Source organism: Ziziphus jujuba, chromosome 7, assembly GCF_031755915.1.
Source record: "Ziziphus jujuba cultivar Dongzao chromosome 7, ASM3175591v1".
In the NCBI taxonomy this organism is placed as follows: domain Eukaryota; kingdom Viridiplantae; phylum Streptophyta; class Magnoliopsida; order Rosales; family Rhamnaceae; genus Ziziphus; species Ziziphus jujuba.
The window spans coordinates 14,113,333-14,135,938 of record NC_083385.1 but is presented as its reverse complement, the minus strand read 5'-3'; the positions used below and the strand labels follow the sequence as shown (position 1 = coordinate 14,135,938).

General features: G+C 30.5%; 2 protein-coding genes across 2 annotated transcripts; one reads left to right on the top strand and one right to left on the bottom strand.

Moving 5' to 3' along the window:
* Nucleotides 1-341: 341 nt before the first annotated feature.
* On the bottom strand, nt 342-1,463 carry LOC107424997 (light-inducible protein CPRF2). The gene has a single exon (XM_016034916.4). The coding sequence runs from the start codon at nt 1,368-1,370 to the stop codon at nt 762-764; it is 609 nt and encodes a 202-aa protein (XP_015890402.1). The 5' UTR covers nt 1,371-1,463; the 3' UTR covers nt 342-761.
* Nucleotides 1,464-19,591: 18,128 nt separating this feature from the next.
* On the top strand, nt 19,592-20,141 carry LOC107425016 (phytosulfokines 3). The gene is made up of 2 exons (XM_048479397.2): nt 19,592-19,794; nt 19,926-20,141. Exons 1-2 carry the CDS (start codon nt 19,681-19,683, stop codon nt 20,055-20,057), a joined length of 246 nt encoding a protein of 81 aa, XP_048335354.2. The 5' UTR covers nt 19,592-19,680; the 3' UTR covers nt 20,058-20,141.
* The last annotated feature ends 2,465 nt before the right edge of the window (nt 20,142-22,606 follow it).

Genomic DNA, 22,606 nt, shown 5'->3' with positions numbered 1-22,606 from the left:
TTAGTTATATACATCCAAAATGAACAAAAAGATCACATTGAAAATGTCTTATAAATACCCCATAAGTGTGGTGGATTGGAGAGCATATTGTTAGTGCTTTTGCTTCAATTATCAATGCGGAGACTTTGTATGGATCAATTTAAGGAAGCCTAGCGCCCATTATCCGTGTATATGATATATGGAAAAAAAATAAAAAAATAAAAAAAAAAGGAAGAAGATAATATGGGGTTTCTATGGCTTACACACGTACGGGAGTCATTAGCGCTTTTCAAACTGCAATTTGTGTGGCTGAGATTTATAAGTTATATTCTGAAAGTGGGGAGCTTAATTAAGTAAACGACTTTCTAATAATATATATATATATATATATATATTTATTGATATACCAGACAAAAACAAAACAACAAAAATGCTCTAATTAACAAAGGCACTGACTAATCTTCTTATACACAACATATTATATTATATATATATAATGACCCTCGGTTCTGCATGAGAGAAACCGTCATTTTCCAAACCGAATTTTCTTTCTTTCTTTTTTTTCTTCTTTTTCCCCCAAAAATCACCATAAGAGCCCACCATTTTCTTTTAGCAGCTTTTATATAATTTACACAGAGAGAGAGAGAGAGAGAGAGATAGAGATAGAGATAGAGAGAGAGAGAGAGAGAGAGAGAGAGAGAGAGTCTCTTAATTTGTTCTTGGTTTAAGAATTTAATGAGGTTATTAATAATAATTGATTCAAAATTAGGTGATTAATGGGTTTATTCGGAAATAACAGTATTGCATGGCCATGAGGCTGGGAAGTGTTGGAGTTGCCGAAAAAGCATAATTTGGCGTATATCCGACAACTTCTGTTGGAGCATAGAGTATTCGGACCGGAGCCGTATGTTATCCGTGTGAACCCGCTGGAAATGATACAAAGCGAACCGTAAGCGGTTCGTAAGTTCCCGGTTCTCAACCCTAAACCGGTTCACCTGGCTCCTTAGGTTTTCTAAGTGCTTTTGTTTACGCATCCGTGACCTCCTCGCCGACTCCCGGTTCGAAATCATCCGCCTCCGCCTCCGCTCGTCCACAACGGAAACCGGCCGATTCGACGGTTCATCGGTACAGCAGGTCGTCTTTATTTTGCCATGGTAACGGTTCGGTTCATCAGAACCTGAACCGGAAACAACGGCTTTAGGGGAAGAAGATGTGGTTTGAAAATCACCCGAACCTGAGTTCGACGTGACCGGTTTGGGCGATCCTTCATGATCAACGGGAGGGAAAACCTCGGAGAAATCCCAAGGTGTGAACCCGCCGTCGAAGGCCGGAAATGGATTGCCGAGAATTTGATCGGAGGAGGGCAAGATGGCTGGATAAGCGGACAGCATGACTACTAAAATACTAATTTTTTTAAAATTTTTTTCTCTAATAGACTAAGGAAGAGAAGAAGGTGGAGGAAAAGGGAAGAATAGCAGCATAGGGGGCTGATGTTTATAGGCACAAGGAAGGGCAATCCATGGGGTCCACAGAAAAGCAATTAACAATCTTTTTGAAGGGTATTTTCGTCATAAATCGTATGTTTACGACTTAAACAGTGTAAAATACAGGAAATAGCTTTTGAGTCAGGTGGCACTATGGTGGTGGGGTCAACTTTGCTAAGGGGGCTTACTTTAGTTTTTATTGAGAAATTTGGGGTGTGACATAATCTAGTAGGTCCCTAGAAAAGATTGATTTTTCAAGCTTAGTCATGAAGAAACAAACCAGCTGGGAGCCACTTAACACACCTGTCACTGTTCTATACGACACTCGTGTCAGGAACCAATAGTTTTGGGGTTTGCTGACCTGGAACCACGTGTATGGCTCGGCTGGCTTCTTAGCCAAGATAGTTTGAAACTAGCTCTCAGCAGAGCACCAAGCCGGCTGTTGATTGATCAACTTTGGATTGGTTAATAGATATTATAGGCATTGAAATGGAACTCACTGGTTTAAAGTTCTGGCTTTTGCATTTAAAACTGACGGCTCACTTGCTTCTTTTGGTTATTATTGTTAAAGTTATTAATTTAGAGTTTTAAACAGTTTTAGTGGTAATCATGGTGTTAATTTTAAGCTGCACCACATAGTTGGTCAGTGGTTTAGGGGTAAACAGTGTTAAAAAGAAATTAAAGTCATACACGACTTGATATATATAATATTTAGCTTAGGTAAAAATAGATAGATTAAAACTCAGAGTCGTTGCTATCAAATTACAATGGACAAATCCACAGTTTATGTCACACACTTGCAGTGACGTAATCGTCGTAATTATTGGTATCTAGAACCAATTTTATTTTATTTTATTTTTTTTAATGTGAGCTAATAAATAATTGCCATAATGTTAATAGGGATCCGAGTTAATTTATAACTAATTATATTAACTAATAAGATATAAGGTAAAGTGTAAATAGAATGATTTTCATTTAGAATTTTGTAACAATCATTTGTGAATGAAAAATAGTATTATTTTATGAAATTGAAGTTTGAACTAAGTTGGATAGAATATAGGGAATCCATAGGTCGAAACTAGAACAATCATGAGGAATTGGGGAAAAAGAAAACAGGAAAAGAAAAAGGAGGGGAAAGCAGAAGTTGATAGTTGTAACACATGGATCCAAACGGACACCGAACATGAGGCCGACATTTCAAAAAGGTTTTAGCTCCGAACACAAAATATGCGCAAAAAAGGAGTTTAAAAAAAAAAAAAAAACATAATCTTATTTTTCTCATATGAATTGTCCATCACACAAAATTATAATTATTAGAACTACAAAGAGTTTCTTATTAGTTTGGAGAATATTCTTCAGTTACAGATCTAGTTCCTTAACGGCAAAGCTCCAAATAATTAATTATATATATATATAATATATACAAATATTTAGAATATATAATCAGTTTGTTTGAGAGAGTGTGTGTGTGTGTGTGTGTGTGAGAGAGAGAGAGAGAGAGAGAGTCAGAAGTACTAATTGGGAGTAGGCCTCATGTGAAAGATACCCATCATATAAAGATGTTTTTGCCTATTTTGATAATAAACGATTTTAAAGTCTAACAAAGATACCATTTCATTGTTTGATGGTATTTAGGCTTTTTTCATACACATGGGGTTCAATTAATTCATATAGAAATAATGGATATTGATTTAATTTGGTGAAAGAAAATGGATGTGGATGAAGGAGGATAAAAAAGTGAAGGTCCATATAACCAATTTTGAAAACCAAAAAAAAAAAAGGAAGAAGAAGAAGAAGAAGAAGATGAGTAAAAAAGAGGGTTTGAAGGCAACTATTGCTTTTGCTTTTAGATAGATGCAGCGTCCTAATGGCTGGGCAGAGACTTGTTCTTCTTGAAAATGAGTATCACATGCCTAATCAATATCCAAACTCTCTGAACCAAACGATCTTACACTTGTTCTTCTTGAAAATGGATGCTTTTGCTTTTTTTTTTTTTTCTTCTTTTTTTTGTTGTTGTAAATTGGACTTTAGAATGGATTTCAGTACTAACCATTAAAGTGATAGTGATATATCGATCTTAGAACGCTTGAGTAGTTGCCGACCACCGTTTTTTCTTTTATGTACATATATATATATATATATATACATATATATTTTTTTTTTTTAACTTACCCCATTTTAATATTAAAAAAAAAAAAATCTAAGCTATATTCATCTTGGGCCGTCGGCTGTATATAGCCTTCTCCATCTATAAGCTTCTCACTGGCACAGTTAAAGCTGGGTTTCCTTGGGCCATATGTCTCACAGACTATCAAAGGAAAAGGTCGTTGCAATTAAGTTATATATCCATGGGGAATCTTGTTGGAACCTGCTTTTATTCCAACCTTTTCTTCATGCTGTCTCAATATTAAGGATTTAACTGACAATAAAAATTTAATGAGCAGAGATATAACTAATCGAAACCTTTTGTTTGGTCTAGATCAAAATTGAGAATTACAAGTCCAAAAGTGGCTGATTGTACGTGCAAAGTGTTTAAGGTAATATGATTGTAGTGATTATGTATCTTTTATCATTACAGCAGGTTAAGGATTGAACCTTTAATTTAGAGGTGTATTTATGTTTTATTACTATGCAAAACTTTAAACTTTTGAAATAATTGTAATTTAATAGTAAACATATAAGATCTCAACTGAACAAGCGATAGATTTTAGATGATTTTTCTCATTGTTTGGTTCCTATATTGGATAGTTGGATAGTTGAATAGTTATATATAAAGACTTTTAGGAGCATTTCTAATGCTTATATGGATTGCAATCTATATGATATAGAAGTTAGAGGGTTCTCTATATGTTATAAATTTTTATTTAATATAATTAATTCCAAAAACAAGTTTTCCATAGTTTTGTTTAATATTGATGTGTGTGTATATATATATATATATATATATATTTTTATAAAATGTATATTATTGATAAGGATTGTTTATGATTTTTCTCTAGCAAGCCTTTTGAAATTAGACGGTTTTCCGACAATTTTTTTTTTTTAATAATTTTTTTGGATCACATTAGCATAATCGAGTATTTTGTTAAATGATTATTTTTTTTTATTTTTTTATGTGACAATAAAATTTTAGTAATCCACATTGAAGATGCTTTAGCTATATAATTAAATGATGTCATAAATAGAATAGTTCGTTGGATAGGTTAGGAGACAACCGATTTGAACTCTAGAATATATGCTCAAGTGATATTGTTCCAACAATTCTTTTCGCAAAAAATGTGTAATTGAATTTGGTCAAGCTGGGCTAGCTTTCGGCGCGATGGAATATATAATTGGCAGGTTACCAACATTTTTAGATGTTCATCAATTGAGCGGAGGGGACCAATCTTGCATGAATGTTGGAATGGGATTGTGACATGGTAGATCATGATATTTATTACTTGATTTGTACATTTTACCCAGATGTATATATGCCAATATTCCATGAGAAAATCTTCTGGGATAGGCATTAGGCAGCACATACTTGTCGGCCTTCTCGTAATTATCATTTTTAACTCTTTAATTGTGTTATACATGAACGTACTGTTATTTGGATATGTTAGTGCTGTTCTTGTTTGAAAAATGTTGTTGAAAAATGAAAATCTTGTACAACCCACCAATTGATTTGAAAGAAAGTTGCAGAAATACAATCTTATCTAATATGTGGAAGTCATTAATTTAGCAGAAAAAGTTTAGAAATTAATAATTTTCATCATTACAATATCAGTAAATTAAAACAATTCAAAAAAGAAAAATCTAAAACAGGAGTACCAACGCTCTCTATAATATTGATGAAATTTAGAGCTGGCAAGTTCCGTTTTTAGTCTAATTTGAGTGTCAAATTGATCCGAAGCGCGATGTTTTTAATTTTAGATTCATTTCATACAAAAAATCACAATAAAATTTCATGGTAAATAAATTTCTGAAATCTTTTTGATACAAAGAATATATAAAGTTGTCTATAGTTTGATGAATTAAGAAAATTTATACAAACATAAATACATGCATATATCACCTTCAGAAGCAGAATATTTAATTATTTCCAATATTTTCATTAACATCTTGTCCTTAATAATCTTAATAATTATGGAAATATATACCTTGTAAGATTTTTTTTTTTTTCATACATCCAAATCTTGTACATGTTGATGATCATTAGTGTCAGACAAGTAATTGAAATCATCAATATCATCCTTAGTATCGATATTAATGCAGGAGAATCGCTCCATAGATGAAAAGAATGCAACTGCCACATTATGGAAGATCCATCCTACCCATCCCTCCAGTGTTTTGCAACCGGAGACGACCGGAGTGGCGCAGGTGCTTTCAACTGGTGTCTGCTGCAGCCTCGTCTCCGGCTCCGGCGGACTACCTTTGCAGTACCACAAGTTGGTCCACCGCCTTTTTGTTATGATTGTGTCTCTGGGTTTCCATTGATGAGGCAAGTACTTGGCCATCCTTGGAGAGAGATTTTTGGTGCATAGACTTTTTTCTTTTTTTTTTCAAGGAGTTTTGTTATGTGGCTTAAGATATATAAGAAATAATTTTATCTCTAATATTTTACTTACCACTTAATTAATTTATAGAAGTTTAACATATACAAGTGTATGTATATATATAAATATAAAATTTTAATTATTTATGCACATATATATCATATTATGCAAAGTAGTATATATATATATATATATGTATATTCTTGATAACTTTATAGTCAACACGTTAATTTCAATAAATCAAACAGCAAATATGATTAGAGAATTTAGTTAGATGGTATATAATGATCCCTTTCTATACTTTGGAATTAATTGGGGTTGAGGCGTCCTTAAGATAGACAGAGTTGTGAGACAAAATACATATAGGAAAACAATGTATATAAGACGATTCATTTTCCATTAAAGCCTCAATCATTAATCGCAAAGGAATCGTCCATCTCTAAATTACAACAACTAGTGGACCTGGGTAGCAATCGTTGTTGCTACATATTTAGAATGAGACAAACGCGAATCAGGGAAAGGATAACTTTATGCTGGAGTTACTTGAAGAATATTATTTGACGTTAGAATCTTTTCAAAATATATAAACTTTGGTACTTACGGTTTGGAAGCTATACTTCGCCTACAAATCAATTTAAGAATCGGTGAAGGACAAATTAAGAAAGTGAACTAATCCTGCTATCTATGTGAAACGAACCTCAAAATTAATATTGAAATTCGCCTCTCGGAATATATTTGTTTTACTTTTACTAGCTAGTTTAAAGCAGAGGCTACGTACAGAATATATATAAACTATTTAAATAGATATAGAAAAGTGTATTGGCTAGCTGTAGTCCTTTTTTCTTCTAGGTTTAAAAGAAAGTTCAGAGGGGCAAGTGAGAAAGTGACTAAAGGTCATGAGCATATATACATATGATTCTGTCAAAGGCATATATATATGTGTATATCTATAATAGGGCTTTGCATATATGTGTATATCTATAATAGGGCTTTCTAGAGTCGGAAGAGGTACTCTTCGAATTAATTAATAATTATTTTAAAAGTTGGTCGCTTCATTTGAATCGATCAACTATTATTTTAATTCTTCCGACAATTGAAAAAGGAAAAAAAAAAGGAAAAAAAGAAGAAGAATAAAAACTATTATTTTGATGACAAAAAAGGTAAGCATACAGAAATTATTAAGCTAAGATCGAGGGTTAGGAGCGTTGCATTAAGTTTGTAATACTTTCACTAAAAAGATGAAAAACTTAATATTGGAGTGACCATGTGCTTGATTGACGTGTCAAAGAAATTACTATGGGATAAATAAGGAGACAAATGGATGTAGAAGAACTAGAAGATGATGGATGGTGTCGTTTGGTTTCATTTGAATAAATCTCCCTTGTTTAATGCCATGTTTGGGTTAAGGATGCAACTTATCGATCCAATTTATAGTTTACACTTAAAAGTGAATTAATTTCATGCTAATATAACTTAAAAGCTCCAATCGGTCGTTGATTATCTAGTTCTTGCCCAAACAAATTATTTTCTGTTTCCTTCTAACACATGCCTGGAGTTATATATACAGTGGCACTAATAATCCAAAACATCTTGTGCGTTAAGTTAAGATTAAATTGTCACTCCAGATCAGCCCATTATAAGAATACTTTGTTTTCAGGGTCCTACACGTCATATTTAGTAAGATATATTACAGATCGAATTGAAAGCCCAAGCACATTGTGATACCACACTGGGTATGATTCAATGCTTTACACTACTTTTCATCACTAGAGATAAAGGTGCCAATGTTTAATTGACACCAAGTAGCCACGAAATTGCGTATGTAATGATCTCTACCCCTTTTTTAAGGGAATGCAATTATACATGTTAGTGATATTAATAATATTATAAGGTAACGTGGACATGGGATAATGGAGGAGACCACCAACATTCATATCTTCTACTAAAATTCTTTGGTGGGTCTTCAGTTGTTGACAAAGGTCCTAATCCCAAATTCTCTATTTTTTAAGTTCACAAATCTTTCTAGTTTTCAAGGAAGTTACGCCACGTGTCATTCTTGCCTAACTCTGTAGGCCCAGATCTAGCTATAGCCAAGGCCCAAATGGTTGACCCATACCAACCATTTTTTTGCACCATGATTAGAGCCTAAAATGCATGGTTGTGTGAACCCAATGATTAATTTATTTCTCTTTTTTATTATTGCGCAATCAAGATTTTTTACTTTATTTTTTTTTAATTTTTTTTAAACGAAGGCCATGAAAATCGCGTTTTTAAAAGCTTAGAACATCCTTAAAAGGATTTTTTAAAAGTAAAAAATATTTTTTGTATAATAAAAAATATTTTTATATTGAAAAAATTAAACTTTAAAATCTTCTCTAATAACACTTTTTATATCACATTCTTTATTTTTATTTTTTCAATAAATATTTATTATTATATATATATATATTTTTTTTTTTGGGTTTTTTACCAGAATTTTTTCTTAATTATTTTGTTATTTCCCTTCATTTTTGTTCATAGATCTAATCAAATTATTAAATATATAAACATAATAGTCTTAAAATTTGATAATCATTAAATAATAAAAAATATTTTTTACTTTTCAAATTTATAAAGACGAGCTCACTTTATATTTTAAAAAATTAAAATACAAAATGAATTATAGGCTGTTTTTACATTTTAATTCTTTCAAATAAAAATATAAAAAATCCTTTGGATGCTCGTAGAGCATTATCACACGTAGCAAATTGTTTGTCAAATGATTGAAATGTATCAATATATTATTAATTAATATGATTTAAATATGTATCACTATATTTTTAAATAAATAAATTATTAAAATTTAATTAAATATTATTATATCATTGACCATATCATATCATCGTTCATGGTTTGGTAAACGATTTAATTCTCATTTATGGTGATAAGGTGTTTGTATTAATTATTTATATTGTAGAAAGTTCCACGAACTAACATATAACGCTTTGAAAATTGTGCAAAGGGACAATTATTTCCGGATGATGAGGAAATTCATTATTTATAAGAAGTTGATCAGATTTTATGTTCAATTTCGACAATTTAAAATGAAATTAAAAATAAAAATAAGACCTGAATAATCAAACGTGGATTGCATGTGTCTGGGGGTCTCATCACCAGTATGTCTGGTCCAATCTAAGTCTTTGTTAATTTCTGGTGTGGAAAAGAGTGCCATTATTGAATATGAAATTGGGAGGGGTGAATTTCTAATACTTCCGGAGTACCCACAGCTCAGTACTTTTTTCCTTAAATATTTGACACGTGTGATGTCTTGCCAGGTCATAAAGGAGTCTGTATTACTCCGTCTGCACTTGTTAACCGTTTTTCCTCGTTTTGACGCCTTTTCTTCCTCTCTAATACAAGTTGTATAGTTCTACTCCAGGAATTTTGAATCTAACAAACCAAGCATCAATTTTTTCAAAAGAAAAACTAAAAAAAGAAAAGAGTTGAGATTATGGAATTGTAGAGGTTGGAGTTGGGTGACGAATTGATAGATAAAAACTGATGATTTTATCAAGAAAATGTTGCAACTCTAATTTCAATATTTTCAGAAACCAAATATTTTTTTTTTGATTTTTTTTTTAATTATGAAATTTTCATAGCAACAACAATAAAGAAGGAAATTTTGGCCTACAAGCTCACTTCTTCTCTCTGTTTCACGCCTTCCTCTCTCTCTCTCTCTCTCTCTCTCTTTCTCTCTTCGCAACTTCTGTCTCTGCTCTCGACTCTCTTTTCACACATGATATAAAAACGAGTCTATGCTTTGAATCCTAATTCTTTGTTGATGTTAACGGCCAAACTCTTCTGGCTCTCTCTGCAACACCATATCCATGTGTGGTTTGAAGGAATGAAAAGCGCCATTTTGCCAGCACACCCAAATCCGGAAGAGTCAATTTTCTGCAAAGAATGCAAATCCAATCCATCAAAGTATAGATGCCCTGGTTGTTCTACACACTCAAATAGCCTTAAATGTGTCAAAACTCATGAGCAATGCCTTCTACTCCAGCAATTCTTAAACTTACAAATCAAGCACAGATTGTGTCAAGAGAAAAAAGAGAAAGAAAAAAGAAAAAAGAAAAAAAAATGGAATTGCAGAAGTCGGAATTGGGTGATGATTTGATAAAATTTGGTCATCAAATTGACAATTTTTTCAAGAATATAATGCAATTCTAATTTTCCAATTTGCCTCAAATTAGAAACAACCATATCACCCATAAACTATCACACTTATACATTTTTTGCACCAAAGAATCATAATCTTCAATTCATATAAGAATATCCAAAATTGTTTGACATTTTCTTCACACATTTATTTACATACCCCAAAGGAAAAAGAATTAAAAAAAAAAAAAACTTTAAGAGTGTAGATCACAAAAGAATTTCCCATTTTAAAGGTCCAAGTCATAATTTTCCTCAAAAAACATCCAGCAACACAACAATGTTACTCTCACCAAAAGCCCTTCTTGCTCTCTCTCTCTGCCGCACCCCTTGTTCTATCGACAAAATTTGTTTTGTGAGTTTGAAATTGCAAAGGTTAGAAGCCATGTGTTCAAGGAAAGGAAGGGCTGTGTTTTAAGGAAGTAAAAGCGTGAAGGTAGAGACAAACCAGTAGGATAACGTGCATTTGGAGAAGAAAAGAGCTGGTTATGATCTGGAAAAATTAATACACTTGTCAAATATTAAAGCGAAGGAGTACTGATATGTGGAAACACCGGAAGTATTAGAAATTTTTTTCCAAATTAGGACGAGGATTAGCCATGAAGGGTAATTTCTTTTATTTATTTTTTATTTTTTTGATAAATACCATGAAGGGTAAACTCTTGTTAAAAAAAACAAGTCATTGGGTTCATGGCAAATCCTTTTCGCCATTATTAATGCGGTTAGCAGTACTTCACATCAAATAGGGTAACATATTTACAACACGTAGAGAGGCATATTTTTCTCATGCTTGACTGAACTCGTGTTCACACTACAAATTTGCACAAACTGGATTCTAGTCTTACTATTTTTTTTGAACAACTGTTACCAATAGAATCTATTGCTGATATGATAATTGTTGTGATGGTCGTGACTCGTGACAAATAGCAAAGTTTTTTTTTTTTTTTTTAAATTTATTTTTTATTTTTAATTTGTAAATCAATTTTTCATAGAAAAACCTAATGATCCCCTTAATTATTACATAATGATTCTTTCTTTCTACAAATTTGCACAAGCTTAGATTTTAGTTTACTATCTTTTTGAACAACTATTACTTGTAGAATCTATCATTGCTATGATAATTGTTGTGATCGGCATACTTAATTGATAAGTAGCAAAATTGCTTTTTAATTTGTAAATCAGTTTTCCATTGAAAAACCTCAATCGTCCACTCAATTATTGCGTATTGATTCCCTCTGACAGACATAATCCAAATCCATGGAACTTATAATTACCATTTTGGGCTCATTCTTAAAACGTATGTGGTTGTGGTAAATATTTATCATTTCGTACTTGTTGGGTCTTATGGCCAGTTTTTTTTCTTCTTCTTTTTCGTCTGGTGCGAATAATAAGACAAGGAATTGGCCTTGTTTTCCACCGACAATTGCCACGGTTTCAAAGACATGTGCATGGATCTTAACATTTGCATGCAACTCGGGGAAATGAATTAATTAGCACTGAAAAGATTGAGAAATAATTCTGGGTAAGGACAATGCGCTTTGCTATAGTACTTAATTGCCATATATTTTTTATGTCCTCCTTTCATGTTGTTGTCAAATCCTGTTTCGTTTTCATACGTCTGGAGTTTCAGTACAATTTGGAAACCTCTCATTCCACTTTTCTCTACATATGGGGCCCACTCCAAACGCTAAATTACAAATTTAAATGTGGAAATAAAAAAAAAAAAAATTGGCCTTTTTAATCATTATCAATTTAATGTTTCATATATCATATATGTTTTAAATTTCTCCCGGACTTTGTTGATAAATACAAGAAGATGTTAGCTATTGATATGGATTTTCTCTCCCATTTCTTTATTTAATGTCAGATATTTGAAAAATTAAACAGATAAAAAGTAATCGTTTTGAAACGACGTGAGATTAAAAAAATGAAATAGAAGATCAGCATCCTGTGCTTACTATTTGTGAAAACCTTGGAACTAAAAGCGGTCAACTTGTGTCTCAAACAGTCTGAATGATTGACAGTTCAGTGAAGAGACTGATTACTATTCTTGTGAATACAGAATTTGAATAGTTGGCAAAAGTTTGCCTCTTTTCCATCCCACTACACAAGTATTTTTCACTGTAACCAAAAAGAAAAGAAAAATCTTAACTTAGTGATTGGATATATATAAAGTTCCAATTAACATTTTGTCAACGTTTTGAAATTAAGATTGCGGAGATTGATAAAGATTTATATGGAAATAATGTGGACACAACCAAAGGAAACAAAAATGATTTGGCATTCGATGAATAGAACATTGCTTTGCAGTTAGCAGCAGGCTTTGCCTCTTGATGTTCACTTTAACCTACCGAAAGAAAATTAGACAGGAAAATCTTTTGACTCGTTCAGCATTTTTGGCCTTTCGGCTGTACAAATTCTTTTGCCTCAAATCAAACATGTTTGCTTCTTTCGTATCTCTAAATTTTCAAATATTCTCAACTTTTTTTTTTTTTTTCCTTTTTAAATTTTTTAGAGTGCTGTTTTTATTAATTGCAAATTGGTGTTTGGTCAACTTCAGTAAACAAAAAACTTTTTTGCTACGTAAATATAAGCCTTTAAGGCTTTAATCGATCTTGCTGAATATATTGTCTTTTGTATGCCGACCTGTAGTGATATTAATTAATTCATTACATAAAAAAATACTGCAATTTTTTTCCAATACAATATTGCAAATTAAAATACCGTTTAGTCCCATCATTCTAGATGCTTTATTCGCATTTCTTCAAATATATATTATAAACGTTTATTTCTGTTTCCTTTATTTGCTCTTTTTTTTTAGGACGTAGTTTAACAATTCAACCAACTTAATTCTTACAAAAGAATAAAACAACTCAATCAATTTGAACTTATTCTAGAAGGACGATCACGGGCAAACGATAACATATAATGGTAACAGTTGACAACTAATTAACTAGAGGATATTATTTTACAAATTCATTATTAGCTACACATATATTAATTAGGAGTACGACTCTTTTTTAAAATTTTTTTTTTTTAGGATAATTAATTTGGAGTATACGTACGACTAGATATGGGAATATTCTGCAGAATACATAATCTGCTCCGACTAATTAGCGTGTAATGTATCAGGTTCAAAGTTTGATTGTCAAAAAAAAAAAAAAAAAAAAAGTAAAAAGGCCATTTGAAATATAAAAAAGATTCATTGCATATTAACCCTCAATATCTTGCGTGGTGGCTTGGTTTTCCTTAATTTATTTATGAACAACAAATTAATAAATCGATATGATACTAGTCTAGATATCTAATTATTATTTTGGGAAGAAAAAGTGGAAAGTGGATGTAGTCACTGTATTTTACCCATTGTTTTCAGAATGACCCCGAATTAATTCAATATGAACGTGTTGCACAAGACAGATTTTTAAAAGCAGCATTATTGTAGAATCAGATTTACGTTGCATAGTTATGCACTGCGGCACCGCATCACTGCTTGTGGATTGTGGTTAATTAATTAAAGTAAGTTTAAAGAAAAACCCCAAAAAAAAAAAAAAAAATCTGTGTTACACGAACTAGTTAAAATTTCACGAGTCACATGGTCCCATGGACTTGGGTCCGACTATGTTAGCGTTCCGGCCGATAAATGTTGACCATGTAGACTGTAAAATTTTTAATGACAGTGATGAATGGTGTTGGTTTACTAGACTACCAATAGTGCAATGCACAATTAACTGGTTTACCAAAATATTTAGTACATGAGTGTATAATTATTTTATTATTAGATATGAATGAATGCTTTTTTAATGAGATAAACTATAATTCAATATAAACCAATAAAATAATATCATATGCATTTTACAATATCATTTGATAATTTATTTAGTAAATTATTTGTTGTTATTATTATTATTATGGCTAGACTTGATAATGCATATCGTATTATGTCGTTTTCATGTCGTGTTAAAATTTTTCATCTAAACATGATTTTCGTGTTAAAATATATAAACCTAGATCTCATTATATTATTTGTATGATCAGTTAATTACTTGTTTAGTTAGTTAAACTCAATTATAAAAAATATTTTAAAATAAAATAAAAAGAACTATTAAAAAAAATAATGGTTATTAGTATAAAAATAATTATATTTGCATAATTAAATAGTAATTAGATGAATTAAAATATTATATATGAAAAAATAATATTGAGTAATATCAAATAGTAATAAATATTTATTATCAAAATATTTTTATTAATATGTTAACGGATTGTTAATGTATTTAACTGTTAAAGGTTAAAATATCCGTTAACTAACATGTTTTATGGTTTTAACAATATAATATAAGCAAATTCAAACCAAAATAATATTATATGAGTTTTATATTGTGTTACAGTGATAATGAAAGGAATGTGGTGTGGTATGGTGTGGTATGGTGTGTGGTTTTTATTTCTTAACAACCAGGGGGATGATGAAAGGAATGTGGTGTGGTGTGTGATTTTTATCCTTAACAACCGAGAGAACAACAAAGACTAAAGAGATACCCAATAGAATTTCAACCATACAGGAGGAGAACAACAAAGACTAAAGAGACACCCAATAGAATTTCAACCATATAGGAGGATGGATCAAGCCTTATTAGTTTGACCATATGTTTGTGGACCATCACTAACCGCAGTTAACCATCATTGCTAACAAAAGTGGTCGGCCGGCTACTTTCCATTTAAGTATTAAAGTCACCTTAATATATTATTATTGGTATATTAGATTCTAATGATCATTTATAATTTTTGCATGCTTTAATTACTTCCTAAATCCTTAGTATTTTATTAGTCATACTCATAGGTAATTGATATTCTGTTATAAATAATTTGGAAGAGTAGCTCATACCTGTTCATAATATATTATGTTGAAAAAAAAAAAAAATTTGATAACAATAACAAGGTCTATTAACGCTTTGGTCCGAGTCTTCAAGCTAGTAATTCAAAAAATATTTTTTTATGAAAAATTCATAAAATAAATTGTTGGCTTTAAGGAATACTATTGGATTTTATTTTTAATAAAAAAAATGGTAGAAATGCTGTTATGCTTTTAATATACATTTTATTGTAAATAGTTGGAATGTGACTAAAACATTCCTTTTAATATAATAAAAAAGACCAAACTGTTGGGTGTGTAATTGACTCTAAAATGTGGATTCTTAAAAGGAGAATTATTCTATCTTCAAATACTTTTACAATTCGACACTTTGCAAAAAATATTAAAAACTTTTTTTTTTTGGTTGTTCTAAAACAAGGTTTTACGCGTATTTTGCCACTTATTGATACATTTTAAAGTCCTGAGAGATTCGGTGTGGTGCTAGAAGTTTCAAAAGTCACGGCCAACAACTAAAATTGTGTTTCAGCAGAATAAGAAAAATAGAGGATGAGGTCTATGCCTTCTAGGGCATTCTAGGACGTCATAAAATCAATTCCGTCGGGAATAATCCAAACACCGAATCAATTATAATATAAATATTATTAATGATAATGATAATGCGACTGTATTATGTTCCTTTAAGTCAAAACATTGTTACAAATAAATGTTATATCATTATTATTTTTGAATAAAATATTATACCAATGCCAATTTTAAATTATTCAAATTAATGAAATAATGTATTTTCGATGATAGATCACTAATAAAATCATTGTTTTTTTGGACAAATAATGATTATGAATTTCAAATTTACTATTTTATGTAGAGATCCAGAATTTTAATCTCTACCAATTATTTAATTGACTACTAAATGTTCTTATTTTGAGAAATAAAAACAAATTAAAATAGATATGTTTTGTTGTTTTGACTCTAAATTCATGTTGACAAGCATGGTATTGTATGTTTTGAGTGGTAATGGTGTTGAGACTTTGTGAAGCGGTTAAGTAAAATTTTATAGCGACTTTGCAATAGTAGGATAGCATCATCGGCACTGCAATCCTGAGCGTATGGCGCTGCCGAGCCCGTCAACAGCCATCAGTAGTTTGAAAAGAAGTTGGGTGCCGCGACCCAGCATATTAGGCGCTACGGCGTCGGGAAGAGAGGTGTATAATGTCGTGGATTGGAGCTAAGGTTTATTATGCCAGAGAAACCCTATTTTAGAGTGAAAAATAGTGTATTATCTTGGAAGTCATTGTTGAAGACTTTAAGCTTATATTTCTTCAGAATTAATGAAAAAAATCTTTCCTTGCTTGCCATGTGGATGTAGATCATATTAATTGAACCACATTTTTTTTATTTTTTTATATGTTTTGTTTCTTGCTCTTCTCTCTAGATATAGGTGGTGATTGTTGTTTGGTTTCATCGATTGCTTCCATATTTCCTTAATGGTTATTTGGCTTGATAAATTTTTTTGTTTCAACTACACATGGTCTTCATTTTTCCACAACTGATTTTAATATTATTCAGACAAACTATGGCACTTTATTATTAAGGATATAAATAACATCCTCATTCAATATATAGAATTTTATTTTTATTTTTATTTTTTGATGTTGAATATATTGGAAATGATGGGTTGGAGGGACCATTGACATTTAGTGAGTGAATGTCAAACGCCATAATAAACTGGGATTAATTAAACAGCTATTCGTTTCAAGGATGAGAAGCCGTAATGTATAATTGAAAATATCGCACACGATTCTTTCGGTTACCACAAAACATAAAGTCTCCCATTGTATGATTACCAATTGTGGAATTTGTATGCATTTTTTGGGTACAAATGCTCATCTATCGCTCCCACCAATATTTTTGTTTTTTCAAAGTAAAAAAAACCTCTCACTATCCATTTTCCATTGAACCAAACACATCATGGAGTTCCACATCACATTGGCTATTAGTGAAAAATTATCCAAATTCTTAAGCTCTGTTTGACCATATCGTGTATAATAAGGTTTATTATTATTACAATTCGAATTTGTTTTTTAAAATTTCTGATATTTGTTTTTGGTCATTGTTCTCCAAAAACATTGTTCAAAAACAGATTCAAAGAACATCTAAAACCTTTTTTTTCTTTTTTTCTTTTTTGTTCTAAGAAAGAACATCTAATAAACTTGTTTACAAAAAAAATTGTCCTTTTTTATTTTCTTTTGAAAATAAATTTAAATTAACAGAAAAAGAAAACATGATGTCACATGCCTTAAAGCTATATTTAAACTTTGGAACCACAAGGTAATTTTTTAAAAAAATAATCCGTGTCCAAAAAGGAAATTTGACTGATATAATGCTGCCTAAATCTGAGTCTCTGTCATTATTGGCTGTATATATGTTGTCTTCTTTTTATGCATGTTTTATTGACCATAATTAATTTTGGATTCTTTATCTCTTTACTAATAATTATTATTAAAAATCTTTGTCTTGATAATTTTCAAACTTATTTTTAAATTACTGATATAATGTCCTAGTACTTAAAGTACTAAAATTATGTGATCATGATCTCAAACAGTTCTGTAAACTAATTATGAAAATCTTTTATTATAATAATACACTGAATTGAAAATTAATTTACCTGATAAATCAACAATTAATCTTATTTACAATGGCTGAGTTAAAAAAAAAAAAAAAGCGGATTATGCTAAATCTTAACAGGTAAGAAAGAATTTATTACACTATCATATATATATATATATATATATATTTTCCTTTTTGATGTGGGGGTAGGGGATTGCAATTCAGACCAGTGATAGCTTTTATCATGGAATTGTTCCAACAAGAAAATATCATAAAAGGTTAAGTATCTCTTTCAAGACTAATCTCCATATAATAATAATAACAGCACCAAATCTAACATTAATCACAGGAGAAATTAGGTATTTGTCAAAAAGGAAGAATTTATCACGATATCTTGTAAGATTAAAAGCTCTCTCAACATCACATTTCCATTTCTTTGGACAATAATAATTTGATTTCAAATCTCCATCTCATTAAAATAAAAACATTAAATCAGATGAAAATTTGGGTTTTTCCCATTGTGTATAAAATTACATAATTTTACCTCTTAAAGTAAAATAAATAGAAAATGTTTATGTACTATGAAAAAATCACATTTTAGAAATTGTAATTTATTTTTAGATAAAAAAATTAAAAATGCATCCTAAGAGGATAATATCAATTGAATCCACCTCGGTTGGGAAAAAAAAATTTATCACTATATTTATATAGATTTCAACAACCTCCTTAACTATATGTATAACGTGGCAAAAAGGAAAAACAATTACACACATAACAAAGTTTAAAAAAAAAAAAAAATTAAGCTTACCACTATTTGAGTATTTATTGTCTTCTTTTTTTTTTTTTTTAAGAAAAATATTTATTCTTTTAAAAGAACATAAATATAATCAAAATATAATCATTCTAATAATATCAATAGAGAATCTTTGCAGGAACCATAATTTAGTTTATAGAAATAGTTTTTCAATTTTTTTTAATGTAAAACAGGTAATGAAAAAAAAAAAGCATACCCCAAACTTGCCATGTAATAAAGTTTGACTTGATGACTACCGTTGAATATTATTTGTTCTCAAGTCCTTTTTGATATTTGCCACATCCACATACCTATCTTTTCCGAAATTAAAATTTTCAATTTTTGATCAACAAAGAAAATTATTCAATTAAAATAAAAAACAAATAGAAAACAAATTATCAATATATTACCTTTGTGCTATATTTTATTATTCTCTAAATATATATTTCAATTACAAAATGTTTGTGATTTTATGGGCCATCTTATTGAACTGTTGAAATTTAAATAAATTAGGATCTTACTTAAAATATTATTATTCTTAAAATAATATATTTATTTTATTATATATTTTTTGGAAATCCTAATTAAAAACCTATTTAAAAGCTCTAAACCATCATAGTACGTCTATTTTTTAATACAAATTTATTTCTATCGGTTTTTCACTCTAGTCCAAATTTCCTCTTCTACTTGAACGTCAGAGAAAATGTATTACCAAAATGGTAAAATCTTCCAAGAACACTTTCTCTGTTTGATCAACTTGTCCAAAGGAAGTCGGCAAAAAGTCGTTTTATTATTATTTTTTTTTTAAAAAAAAGAAAAAGAAAAAAGAAATCAGCATAAGAAATCGCCGGCCATATCAACGAGGATTTTTCATTATTCTTCAATTTTTTTCGCCCTGTGACCAAATATATATGTATATATTAAATAAAGTTCGGTTAGAAGGTTCTAATTAGATAAAAAATAAAAATTAAAAAGCGGCTTATTATTTTAATAATTGATTTTTTCTAAAAAAAAATAAATTCTATTTTTCGCCCAGGACACTCTGTTTTATATGGAAAAATCAAAAAAAAAAAAAAGTCTGAATGACATCTAAGTTCACACAGCCATATGTCACCTCCTTATCTTACTCTATAAATTCACAGTTTGAGGCTCTTATCTCTGCATCCATCTCCAAACTATTTCTTAATCTTTTAACGCCTTTTAAACCAGGCCAGACATATGGCCAAGTTTAATGCCCTCTTTTTCTTAGCCCTGGTGCTCTGCTCCTCTCTTGCCCATGCCTCTCGCCCTGTCCCCAAACAAGCAATTGATCAAGCCAAAACTCAACATGAGGTTGGTTCAAATTTCATTTTTATTTTTTTTTTTCATTTTTAATCTCGTTTTTGCATTCTTTTTTCGTTTCTTACATGTTTGATTTGGGGGTTTTCTTTTTTCTTTTTATTTATTTATTTTTTTATATATAGGGTATTGAAGCAGAGAAAGCTGAGGTGGTTGAAGAAAGCTGTGAAGGAATTGGAGAGGACGAGTGCTTAATGAGAAGGACTCTGGCTGCTCATACCGACTATATCTATACACAGAAACATAATAAACCTTGAGTTTTGTAAAGTCTGTGTTTAGTTTGGGTTATGCAATACCTTTATCAGTAATTATATAATAAAAATTATATTTTCATTAGCAAAGTTTGAGTTTATATCTTACTTTATTCTAGATTCGCACTGAAATAGATAAATCCTACCATAAACAATATATATGTCTGACGATGACCTTGTGAAGTTGACAGAATAACTATATATACAATTCTGTAGTAGATCTTGAGCTGTATATATTTCTGATAGATCTCAAAGGATTACGCTTTGGATCGATGTTTATGAATATTTTTAATATACAATTTTATAGTTTAAGTTATTATTATTATTATTATTATCATTTAAAAAAAAAAAAAATCAGTAGTATGCTCCAACTTTTGAAGATGTATGTGATCTTTTTGAAGAACATAGGCCACATCAAAATCAGTATGGCATATCATGTAAAATTATATCTAAAAATATTTTAAAAGACTGAAAGGATGATCTAAATTATTTTAATGAGCTTGTTTAGATTTTCTAGATGTGAAAAAGAAGCAATTTTTGTATCCTGTATTGCAAATCGAAACTGTGCAATATGATAATTCTAGAAGTAAACGCAGAATTTGAATAATAATGCAGAATTGGACTCTGTAACTCAGTTCCCACTTAGGTCTTTTGTCAACTTCACACTTAAAAGCATATATTACAATCATTCTACCCTGCTTTGGCCAAAGTAGAAGAAAAAAGAAAATACTTCCTCTCTCCTTGACTTATTGCAGTTTCCTAGTACAAAAATACTTGGTTCTTTTTCTACCTTATCTATCCCGGCTTCCGATCCATTGTTAACTCAGCTCTCAAGTAATTGGTGATTACAACACTTTTTTGTCTTTTTTTTGGGTAATCACAATAAGGGTTTGATATTCATCAATCATGTATGTGAATGCATGGAATCCTGACATGTTTGGTGAAGAAGAAGAGTCAGAGGGTGGACACGGCCTTCTTAAGTTCAACTCTTACTTTAAAGAGCTTTTTCCTTTATTCCCTTTTGTTTTCCTATCATGATCTATAGCTTCTCAATCTTAGAGTCTACTGTAATAGTAAAAAACAGTAGTACATATACATCTATCCACATAGATATCTATCATAATACATATTTTATATAGAAATTGAAACTATGTTGCAAGATAAGCATACAGCTAGCGCCACTAATTTGAATATCTTATTAATTTTAACAGACATATCGCTTTCTTCAAAAGGGCAAATGGAAATCAGTTTTCAACTGTATTGCATGTGACATATATCTGCCTTTCACAGCCTTTAGCTTTATCAATTCAATGAATTACATTAAGTAGCCGAAGAAAAATTGAGGTGAAAATTAATGAATTAATGCAGATTAACTTGCTGTAAAATAAGTTCAATCTCCGCATTGCTCAGTTGGCTCAATCTCCTGCAGCCTTTAGAGTATTCAATGTGAACAACTAACTTAAAGCAATTTCAGTTGGAAGATGAGAAATTAACAAAAAAGCCAAAAGAAAAAGTAGTTGGAAGGTAGAAGGACAAGCCCAAATTTAATTGCAAGGCTTTTGAATCAAAGATGATGTGTAATAACCTAGAAGACACATGAAAAAAAAAAAAAAAAAGCAAATAAAATCCTATAGAAACTTCTCCAATATCCAAAAACCATGCACATATGGTTCTGGGGTTTAATTATCTGACATCTCAATAATCGTCCTGCTACTTTAATTTGCTGCTATTATCATTATTTTTACTGCAATCTACAAGCAAACCCAGGTGAGAATGTGAAGGTGCTGGACCTACATAGTGTCCCTTCTCTGGACATTATTAGCTCTCTAGCTTTTGACTATCAATGTACGATCAAATTTTTTAGGTGGTCCATTGCATTCTTTTAAGTTTTAACTTTATGTGTTTAGTCATATGGCTGCTGCATAATTGGCAAAAATTTTGTGCACAGACCAAGACTATATTATTAACAGCGATTGTCTGAGAATTGATCACCAACCAAATATAAAGCATACAAGTGGAAGACTCGGATCTGAGTCCAAGAGATCGTATATGTTATGACGTTATGCTTGCTTTGTCGGTGGGTCATACTTGGGATGGTGGCAAAAAAATTAGGTAGTAATGCAAGTTTTTGCATAGGAAAATGGTCATGATGATAAGATGGCAATAGCTATAGATGAAGGAAATTAATTAGAAAATGCATGTAGGATTATTATTAAATTGGATTACCATATAAGCCAATATGATTGTGGTAAGAGGGTAAGATTGATTGGAGAGAGTGGTTTGGAATGTGAAATGAAATTTGGATGTCAAATTCACAAACCGTATTCTAGTCAATGCCTTTGTATGAAGAATTTGCAACTTGCCAGTGAACTTGTGCCCAACCCATACTCCAATATTGGGTTGTTGCTAAAGGATAGCTTCAAAGAATTGTTTCATTCCAGTGTGCCCCAACAGCTACTCTTTTCTTTTCTGCTTTTTCTAAACATATATATATATATATAAATATATAATTTTGCTATGATAGATGATATCACCCATTAATAGATAATTCTATC

Bases quoted from the DNA above. Each gene is read 5' to 3' on its own strand.
- LOC107424997 (XM_016034916.4), bottom strand. From the start codon at position 1,370: ATGCTGTCCGCTTATCCAGCCATCTTGCCCTCCTCCGATCAAATTCTC.
- LOC107425016 (XM_048479397.2), top strand. From the start codon at position 19,681: ATGGCCAAGTTTAATGCCCTCTTTTTCTTAGCCCTGGTGCTCTGCTCC. The intron at 19,795-19,925 runs GTTGGTTCAAAT...TTTTATATATAG, and splicing joins AAGCCAAAACTCAACATGAG to GGTATTGAAGCAGAGAAAGC.